The following is an 11397-nucleotide window of genomic DNA, read 5'->3' on the forward strand; positions in this document are numbered from 1 at the left end:
TAAAATGGATGGCGCTTAAGTTGTATACCTATACATTACCGCTAAAGTAGATGATTTATATTACTTGTAATATAAATTTTGAAACTTTAGTGAGTAGGAAGGTACAATGGTGTGCTTAGAAGTGTTTGGCGTAAGCCTGCATGGAGCCGTCATTGGTACAGATCTTGGTGGTAGTAGCAAATAATCGAATGAGACCTTGGAGGACTGAAGTGGAGAAGGGTTTCGTGTGAACAGTGGTTGATCACGAGTTAGTCGGTCCTAAGTTCAAGGCGAAAGCCGAAAATTTTCAAGTAAAAAAAGTAACTAAAATTTATATTTTGTCATAATTAAAAAACTTGAATAATTTTGAACGAAAGGGAATACGGTTCCAATTCCGTAACCTGTTGAGTATCCGTTTGTTATTAAATATGGGCCTCGTGCTCATCCTGGCAACAGGAACGACCATAAAGAAGCCGTCGAGAGATATCGGAAGAGTTTTCTTTTCTGTTTTATAGCCGTACTACCATGGAAGTCTTTCGCAAAGAGATATGGTAGATGGGCTAGAAGAGCATGACATATACTGTTGTGTCGATATTTTCTCCTCGACCTTGAAAATTTATGGTGGGGACACGCAAACTTCTCAACAGGCCGTACCAATATCCGCAGCTGGTCTCCAAGGTGAAGAGTCTCTAGTCGATAGAATAATGTAGGTAAGGGAAGTCGGCAAATTAGATCCGTAACTTCGGGATAAGGATTGGCTCTGAAGATTGAGATAGTCGGGCTTGATTGGGAAACAATAACATGGTTTATGTGCTCGTTCTGGGTAAATAGAGTTTCTATCATTTATGGTAGTTTCTTGTTCCCGGATAGTTTAGTTACGTAGCCAATTGTGGAACTTTCTTGCTAAAATTTTTAAGAATACTAGTTGGGCAACCAGCTAGTTCTTTTAAATTATAACGATTATCAATTAACAATCAATTCAGAACTGGCACGGACTTGGGGAATCCGACTGTCTAATTAAAACAAAGCATTGTGATGGCCCTAGCGGGTGTTGACACAATGTGATTTCTGCCCAGTGCTCTGAATGTCAAAGTGAAGAAATTCAAGTAAGCGCGGGTCAACGGCGGGAGTAACTATGACTCTCTTAGCCAAATGCCTCGTCATCTAATTAGTGACGCGCATGAATGGATTAACGAGATTCCTACTGTCCCTATCTACTATCTAGCGAAACCACAGCCAAGGAACGGGCTTGGAATAATTAGCGGGGAAAGAAGACCCTTTTGAGCTTGACTCTAATCTGGCAGTGTAAGGAGACATAAGAGGTGTAGAATAAGTGGGAGATATTAAATTTCGGTTTAGTATCGACAATGAAATACCACTACTCTTATTGTTTCCTTACTTACTTGATTAAATGGAACGTGTATCATTTCCTAGCCATTATACGGATATATTTATTATATCTTATGGTATTGGTTTTGATGCAAGCTTCTTGATCAAAAGTATCACGAGTTTGTTATATAATCGCAAACAAATTCATTAATGAGAGAGTGCATTTATGTGTTCTTAAATTAAAATTTGGTATAACTCCAATTACTCAGGTATGATCCAATTCAAGGACATTGCCAGGTAGGGAGTTTGACTGGGGCGGTACATCTCTCAAATAATAACGGAGGTGTCCCAAGGCCAGCTCAGTGCGGACAGAAACCACACATAGAGCAAAAAGGGCAAATGCTGACTTGATCTCGGTGTTCAGTACACACAGGGACAGCAAAAGCTCGGCCTATCGATCCTTTTTGGTTTAAAGAGTTTTTAACAAGAGGTGTCAGAAAAGTTACCATAGGGATAACTGGCTTGTGGCGGCCAAGCGTTCATAGCGACGTCGCTTTTGATCCTTCGATGTCGGCTCTTCCTATCATTGTGAAGCAAAATTCACCAAGCGTTGGATTGTTCACCCATGCAAGGGAACGTGAGCTGGGTTTTAGACCGTCGTGAGACAGGTTAGTTTACCTACTAATGACAAAACGTTGTTGCGACAGCATTCCTGCGTAGTACGAGAGGAACCGCAGGTACGGACCAATGGCACAATACTTGTTCGAGCGAACAGTGGTATGACGCTACGTCCGTTGGATTATGCCTGAACGCCTCTAAGGTCGTATCCGTGCTGGACTGCAATGATAAATAAGGGGCAATTTGCATTGTATGGCTTCTAAACCATTAAAAGTTTATTATTCATTTAATAGACGACGGTGGATGTGATGCCAATGTTACATATAACATAGTAAATTGGGAGGATCTTCGATCACCTGGTGCCGCGCTAGTTATATATTAAAACATTATTTAATACAATGACAAAGCCTTGAATCAATTGTAAACGACTTTTATAACAGGCAAGGTGTTGTAAGTGGTTGAGCAGCTGCCATACTGCGATCCACTGAAGCTTATCCTTTGCTTGACGATTCGATAAAATATATATGTTTAAGGCTTATATAAAAAAATATTATATATATATTTATATATATAAATATGCAAAATTGTATGCATAATTATTAATTATGTGTTATACAATTACGCATATAAGAAGAAAAATTTATATAAATATATAAATATATTATATATATATAAATAAATAATATATCTATGTGTACAAAATATACTTGTGTATTTTATATATGCATTTATTTATTATGCGTTGGTTATATATATTTATTTGGTAGCAAAAGGAACGCCATTATATTAGTGGCGAAAATTAAGAATATGCAAAGGTATAACTATGTGTACAAAATACTTGCGTATTTTAAATATGCATTTATTTAGTATGCGTTAGTTATTTATATTTATTTGGTAGCAAAAGGAACGCCATTATATTAGTGGCGAAAATTAATAATATGCATAGTAAGTATATCTATGTATACAAAATACTTGCATATTTTATATATGCATTTATTTATTATGCGTTGGTTATATATATTTATTTGGTAGCAAAAGGAACGCCATTATATTAGTGGCGAAAATTAAGAATATGCATAGTATATCTGTTGGCGGGCGAACTAAATTTTCTACTGGGGCTTTGCCAGCGCATTTCCTACTGGGCATTTGTAATCGGTGATTCTCTTTTGCGCATTGGAATTTCACCGTTACGTTCGCTAGAAGTAGCAATGCAGCTGCAAATTTCGGCAGCGTGATTTAATTTGAATTTGTATTTGAGCCCAAGCAGAGGCAAATAATTGTTAACAATTAAATAGGGATTTGAAGGTGTGCGCAGAGCACGAATGTAAGTAAAATTATGAAATTATATTGAAATGTACGAAATATAATGAAAATAATAAAGATTTCAGCAAATATTGATCCACTACAAGTTGTTGTTTTCGAGTAGTGGATTGCTCGAAGTACGAGCAACGGCACACCAACCAAGGCACGGATCCGGTGCCAACATTCTGAAATATTCAGTCTCATTCTGAAATATTCTTGCTAAGACTCGAATATTCAGTCTTATTTTGGAATATCAGTCTGAATCTGGAATAATATCAGTTTTTTGGAGACAAACATATTGTGTGTGGAGCACTTTGAAAGTTTGCAACTGGAGTCGTGACATAACCTCAACTACGACTATGGCAAATCGGGAGGAACACGTGCCTGGAAAAGAGATGACGAGTGATGGTCAGCAATTAGATGGAGCTGCTCCTCAAGATCCAATTGACCTGCCAATGGTTTACATGAAGCCGTTAATGTGCAGGCAGCTGTCGCGGGTTTTGAGCGCAATGGAGCAGCAAATATAGGCCGCTCATCTTCGTCATATGGAATCAGCACGTCGTCGAGTTCATCAACTCCTATTCAGCATAAACCGGCAAACACACAAATGTACTTTGATAGTTCGGGATATGGCACGGTGGTCAACAAGCTCCATATGGATTCATCTCGTGGAGGATTGACAATGCCATATCAAGCGAACACTGCAGCAGCGATGGGTGGTATAATCAATGGATTGCCACAGCCGGGATCAATGGGATTGCCCAGTAATCTTCAACAACCAAATGACATGCACGCTGCCAATTCATTGGCTAGGAGTGGGCCTTTGACGGCCGCTCAAATTAGTGCACGACATGTCATCAGCCGAGATCTACCTACTTTCTCTGGAAAGCCTGACGAATGGCTGCTGTTCATTAGCAATTATGAGCAGTCTACGGAAAGATGTGGATTCAGTAACGAGGAAAATCTTATACGCTTACAGAAGTGTCTTAAGGGCCAGGCACTGGAAGCGGTACGCGGAAAATTGATGGTGCCAGATACAGTGCCGTATGCAATTGGAACATTGAGAATGCTGTATGGCCGACCAGAAATAGTACACGCCGCGTTACAAGGAAAATTGAGAGACGAGCCATCGATAAAGGCAGATAATTTGGACTCCGTCATTCGACTAGCGCTCGCTGTCCAAAATTACTGCGCAACTATGTCTGCATTGGGTCTTCATGACTTTTTGCATGATCCTGTCTTGTTGAACGAATTGGTCGCAAAGATGCCGAGCAGTATGAAGTTGGACTGGGGTCGACACCGATTGGCAAATCAAAGCGTCAACATGGCCACATTCGACAATTGGCTTTTCAATGTGGCAATGTGTGCCAGTATGGTAACTCCGTATGATGTCGGACGAACGACGTCAGCCAAAGCTTCAAAAGAAAGGTTGTTTGTGCACAGTGTTAGCGACAACAATGAGGAGACTCAACAGCGACAGCATCATGGAGAATCAGAGAAGACTACATGCCCAAAATGTGGAGGCACGCACCGACTGTCGGAATGTGTCGACTTTCGAGCATTGAACGTTAAACAGCGCTGGGAGTTTGTGAAATCGAAACGGCTATGTTTCTGTTGTTTCTGGCGGCATCTCGTACGAAACTTCAAAGCTAAAGAAACCTGTGGCGTCGATGGATGCAAATCAATTCACCACGTACTGCTGCATACCGCCGCAGGCAGTGATGGCAGAACCAAGCTGACTGGGCAAACAGTGCACCGATCTGCCAACAAGGAGGAGTCTTCAATCATGTTTCATGGAAAGACGGCGAGTAGCCCTCTCTTTCGCTATATCCCGATAACGATCCACGGCAAATCCAAATCTGTGAAAACATTTGCTTTGGCCGATGAAGGAGCTGCTTGTTCTTTAATTGAAAGATCCTTGTCTGACGAGCTCGAGCTAGAAGGACCGGCAACTCAATTGTGCCTGAAATGGACAGGTGATGTTTCTAAGGTTGAAAATAATTCGCAATCGTTGGACATCACTGTATCAACTACGAGTATGGAATCGCAGCGATACATTCTGAAAAGTGTGCGAACAGTGTCTGATCTCGACCTACCAGAGCAAAGCCTCGACCAGCAATTATTGAGTCTCGAGTCACCTCTGTACGTTGCCTATAGATCCCTATTCCAACGTACGAGCACGAATCATCATTGACTCGACAACATTAAGTGGACTATTCCGCTGGAGTTGCATGAAAGTCAAGACGACGATGTTATTGCAGCCCGTTGCAGGCTTGGCTGGGCTGTTTACGGCCGCTCAGCAAAGGAATACTCATCGATTCCACGCCTGCTACATATTTGCCAATGTAGTGAGACTGGCAGTTTGGATGTTGCATTGAAAGAGTACTTTTCTTTGGAATCTCTGGGAATTGTCGCTACGATCAATCCATTACGATCCAAAGACGATGAGCGATCGATGCAAATCATGGAAGCAACGACTACGTTCTTGGCAGACGAGAAAAGGTGGCAAACTGGATTACTGTGGAGATTCGACAAAGTGGTCTTGCCTGACTCCTATGAAATGTGTCTTAAGCGACTAAAATGTCTCGAATCAAAAATGTCGAAAGATCCGCAGTTACGCAATTTCATGCTAACGACGATGAAAAACTATAAGGAAAATCGTTACATCAGACGCCTGGATGATAGTGAGTTGGCGCGTAAAGATATAACATGGTTTCTTCCTATCTTTACCGTCACCAACCCTAACAAGAAGAAGACACGTTTAGTGTGGGACGCCGCAGCGAAGATCCAAGGAGTGTCTCTAAACGACTGCCTGCTAAAAGGTCCTGACACACTTGCATCATTGATGGGCATTCTAATACGCTTCAGAGAACGCCCAATTGCTATTTCGGGAGACATACGCGAAATGTTCCACCAAGTGAGGGTGCGACCAGAGGATCAGGCAGCTCAGAGATTCCTCTGGCGTGATGGAAACTCGCAACGGCCACCGGAGGTATACGTCATGCAAGTTATGACTTTTGGAGCATCGTGTTCACCTTCCTTGGCGAGTTACGTTTTGAAACGCAATGCTCAACGATATGAAGCTGAATATCCCGAGGCCGTAAAAGCCATTTGCGGCAACACTTTCGTCGATGACTGGCTTCAGTCTGTGGACTCAGTAGCTGAGATGACAAAGCTGGCCCAGGCTGTAAAACTAATTCATGCTGATGGAGGATTTGACATGCGACACTGGACATCCAATTCTCAAGCAGTGGTCTGTGCTCTTGAGAATAGATATGACATGTTGGACAAGCCAATTTGTTACCCAGACGTTGGTCCGAAAAGGTTCTGGGCATGTGGTGGCAACCTGGAGAAGATTGTCTAACGTTTATGGTGAAGCCAGATACGATCGCAAAGGCTCTGGATGGTCGGCCAACTAAACGCCGCGTCCTGAGCATGATTATGACCATATTCGACCCCCTTGGAATTGTTGGATTTTTCAACATACGCGCAAAAATCATTCTGCAAAATATATGGAGGAGTGGAGTCGGATGGGATGAGCCGCTCAAAGAAGAAGACGAGGCAGACTGGCGTCGTTGGTTGGATTTGGTGCCAACGTTAAACAATCTGCGTATAGCCCGATGTTTGAAAGGAGTTAGTGCAGCTAGATGTCTGGAAATGCATACATTTGTAGACGCAAGTGTTAATGCATACGCTGCCGTCGTATACATCCGAGCTGAAGTAGACGATCAAGTTCATTGCAGCCTTGTAGCGTCGAAAACAAGGGTTGCTCCATTGAAACCAATTTCGATACCTCGCATGGAACTCATGGCTGCTGTTTTAGGACTGAGGTTGGCCAGATGTATCGAGTCTGAAATGTCAGTACACGTTGACAAGAAAGTGTTCTGGACAGACTCTAGAGACGTTCTATTCTGGATACGTTCGGATGTTCGTAAGTTTCACCAATTTGTTGCACTCCGCATTGGCGAAATCTTAGAAGGATCAGATGTGAGTAACTGGAGATGGGTCCCGTCAGCGCAAAATGTGGCCGACGATGGTACCAAATGGACAAGAACGCCTGTCATTAACGAAGCGAATAGGTGGTTCAGAGGGCCTCAATTTCTATATTCGGATGACTCTCAGTGGCCGCAGATGAACATTGATGCGAGCCAACATAGCCATACTATTCTGCAACACGTCGAAGAGCAATTGGAAGCCATGTCACCTTTGAGCTGTATCTCACCAGACCCAGAAAGATTCAGCAAACTGGAGAGATTAAGAGCCGCGCAGTTGCGAGTATTGGATTTCGTGCGATCTATTGTCAAGAAGAGCATGGGATCGGAATTAAAGAAGTTACTATTACTTGAGCGGCCAATCGAGATGGATATCATTCTAATACGAGTGTGCCAGGAAACCGAGTATTTCAGCGAGATGAAATGCTTGAAAATGGGAAGCAGTATTATAGATCGGAAGAGCAAGCTATTCAAATGCTCTCCGTACTTGGACGAAGTAAGCATACTGCGCGTCAAGGGAAGAATCGACCTAATAGAAGGAGTCGAAGTAAACCTAAAGCGACCCATAATCCTACCAAGAAGACATCGATTTACATTTCTGCTGGTTGAGTCGTATCATCGCCGGTACCATCATCTGTACGACGAGATCGTGGTCAATGAACTACGGCAAAGGTTCCTGATATTTGGTCTGAGAGCCTTGGTGAGAGAGGTTTCTCAAACTTGTCCAGCATGCCGGATGAGGCGCGCGCGTCCTAGGCCTCCAGAAATGGGAAGTCTACCGCGCGAGCGTTTGGCGCACCACATGGCGCCGTTCACCTATACAGGAGTGGATTACTTTGGGCCCATCGACATCATCGTTGGACGACGGCACGAGAAGCGCTGGGGTGTTCTGTTCACATGCCTCACAATTCGTGCCGTACACCTAGATATCGCAACGTCACTGTCAACCGACTCTTTTCTTTGTATTCTAAAGGCATTTATAGCGAGACGTGGTTGCCCGCGACGAATGATGTCCGATAATGGGACTAACTTCCGAGGCGCGAGTAGAGTGTTAAAAGATGAAGTAGAGCGTATATCGACCAGGGATGTGGAGACCAAATACCCAGAAATGGAGTTCATGTTCATTCCGCCAGGCTCACCGCACATGGGCGGTGCATGGGAAAGATTGGTACGCTCAACAAAGTCCATTCTAACGGAGATCTTGCCGCCTGGTGGATTGCGAGAAGAAGTGCTTCGTGCTGCGTTGGCTGATGTGGAGGTATTCTCAACTCACGCCCACTCACATATGTACCACTGGAATCGGCAGACTCAGAAGCGCTTACACCGAACCATTTCCTCTTGGGCCACTCTAGTGGAATTCGTGAACGAGACAGCGAAATACAAAATGGTAACAAGCTTGCCAAAGGATTCAGAATTTCGAGCCAGTTAGCCGATCAGTTCTGGAAAAAATGGATTCGAGAATATCTGCCAACGCTTACGCGCCGTACCAAATGGTTCCATCCGCCGCCAGATTCGATCGCCGTGAATGACATTGTTGTTATCGCAGATGAGAATGGCAAACGAAACAGCTGGCCCAAAGGAGTTGTGGTAGATGTTCACCGATCGAGAGACGGTCAGGTAAGGAGTGCCGTTGTACGCACTCCAGAAGGTATTATGACTCGCCCCGCCGTAAAGCTAGCCAAATTAGATTTGAAAATTGGTAATACACAACGCGAATGCTAGTGAATTACGGGGTGGGGAATGTTGGCGGGCGAACTAAATTTTCTACTGGGGCTTTGCCAGCGCATTTCCTACTGGGCATTTGTAATCGGTGATTCTCTTTGCGCATTGGAATTTCACCGTTACGTTCGCTAGAAGTAGCAATGCAGCTGCAAATTTCGGCAGCGTGATTTAATTTGAATTTGTATTTGAGCCCAAGCAGAGGCAAATAATTGTTAACAATTAAATAGGGATTTGAAGGTGTGCGCAGAGCACGAATGTAAGTAAAATTATGAAATTATATTGAAATGTACGAAATATAATGAAAATAATAAAGATTTCAGCAAATATTGATCCACTACAAGTTGTTGTTTTCGAGTAGTGGATTGCTCGAAGTACGAGCAACGGCACACCAACCAAGGCACGGATCCGGTGCCAACAATATCTATGTGTACAAAATACTTGCGTATTTTATATATGCATTTATTTATAATGCGTTGGTTATATATATTTATTTGGTAGCAAAAGGAACGTCATCATATTAGTGGCGAAAATTAAGAATATGCAAAGGTATAATATGTGAACAAAATACTTGTATATTTTAAATATGCATTTATTTAGTAAGCGTTAGTTATATATATTTATTTGGTAGCCAGAAGGACGCCATAATATTAGTGGCGAAAATTAAAAATATGCATGGTATATCTATGTGTACAAAATACTTGTGTATTTTAAATATACATTTATTTGGTACGCAATTACATGAATTTGGTAGCCAGAAGGACGCCATCATATTAGTGGCGAAAATTAAAAATATGCATGATATAAAAAAATATATATACATTTATGTATGTATCTATATGAACAGAATACTTGCGTATTTTAAGTATGCATTTATTTCATACACAATTATGTGTTTGGTAGCAAAAGAACGCCATCATATTAGTGGCACAAATTAAGACATGAGATATGAGTTCAACTTTGACAAAAAATTTCAACATATGAAAATTGAAGAAAAAACTTTTTAAATACGAGGGTTGCTATTTATATTTCTGGCCTAATAATGAAAATGCGAATATTTATAAAAAAAAATGGACTTATTGTTTGTCACAGTATTCTCCAGCAAGATTTATATACTTTTGAATGCCCTCAAATCAATTGTCGAAGCACTTTTTCCACTCTGATTGAGGCACCTCCAAAACATGGTTTTTGAACGCTTTAACAGCATCTTCTGACATCGAAAATCGATGACCACGTCTTTTTTCGATGATGTGCGGATATAAAAAGAAGTCATTGGGTGTCAAGTCAGGGCTGTACGGTGGATGACCCATGAATTTCACGTTTTGACCGCAAAAAAAGGCGCGGATTTGAGCTGGTGTGTGAGAGTTCGCGTTGTCATGGTGCGGAATGATCCACCTTTTCTTGTTCGTTTTTCGAATTTCTACAAGGACTTCAGGCTTACAAATTATGGTGTACCACTCCAGAATTGACCGTCCTACATTGCTCAAGCGAAACAGTCGCCACATGACCAGTTTTACCGAAGAAACAGGCGACCATTTGCTGAATAGTGCTTCCTCCACGAACAAGGTTCGTTGGATTTGGCTCGTCTTCAAAGACCCACACGGTCGATTGCTGTTTTGTTTTGGGCTCATAACCATATATCCATGATTCGTCACCTGAGACGATCTTATAAATGTCTTTTGAAGCACAGGGAATGTATTTTTTCAAAATTTCTTTGAACCAATCCACACAAGCCTTTTTTTTTGAGCAATTGTCAAATTGTGCGGGATCCAACGAGAACAATCCTTTTTAAAGACCAGGTGTTTATGCAATATCGAATGTATTCTGGTGGAAGAAATGTCAAAGGATGCCTCTATCTCACGATATGTCACATGATGATCTAGCATTATCAGTTCACGCACGGCATCAATGTTTTCTGGCACAACGTCTGTTTTTTGGACGACCTTCACAACCTTCGTCTTCCAGCGAGCATCGGTCACGATAGAATCCATTAAACCAGTATTTCACAGGGCTATAGGATGGCACTTCTTCGCCTTATAAAGATTTAAGTTCATCGGTGCACTCTTGTCGTAATAATCCAAGTCGAAAGTTGTGAAAAATTATTGCTCGAAAGTGTTCACGAGTTAATTCGATTTTTCTGCCGAGGTAAGTTTTTGATTAATCATTTATCGATATCAAACGTGGTCGCACATGAAAAGTTGTATGGAGCTTTTATCGATAAAAGTCCAAAATTTTTTTGGGAAATAGCCAATTGGTCCTAATATGGCTAAAAGTGACCTAGGCCAGAAACTTAAATAGCAACCCTCGTAGCATTTTATACTGTTTATTAATATAATGAGATAAGATTTTGAATTTAACTTGAGAAAAAGATTTTTTGGACTTGGTGAATTTTTTATTGAACTGCAGCCATATGATATGAGGTTCTACCGAGAGATGAGTTCAACTTTGACAAAAAATT

General features: G+C 41.8%; 1 protein-coding gene and 1 pseudogene across 1 annotated transcript; both read left to right on the forward strand.

Annotated features, from left to right (window-relative positions):
* Positions 1-2440, forward strand: LOC132797926 (large subunit ribosomal RNA; annotated as a pseudogene; the record flags this gene model as incomplete).
* Positions 2441-6597: 4157 nt separating this feature from the next.
* Positions 6598-8649, forward strand: LOC132797925 (uncharacterized). Its single transcript, XM_060809680.1, has one exon. It carries the CDS (start codon positions 6598-6600, stop codon positions 8647-8649), a length of 2052 nt encoding a protein of 683 aa, XP_060665663.1.
* The last annotated feature ends 2748 nt before the right edge of the window (positions 8650-11397 follow it).

This window comes from Drosophila nasuta, unplaced genomic scaffold, assembly GCF_023558535.2.
Source record: "Drosophila nasuta strain 15112-1781.00 unplaced genomic scaffold, ASM2355853v1 ctg342_pilon, whole genome shotgun sequence".
NCBI lineage: Eukaryota > Metazoa > Arthropoda > Insecta > Diptera > Drosophilidae > Drosophila > Drosophila nasuta.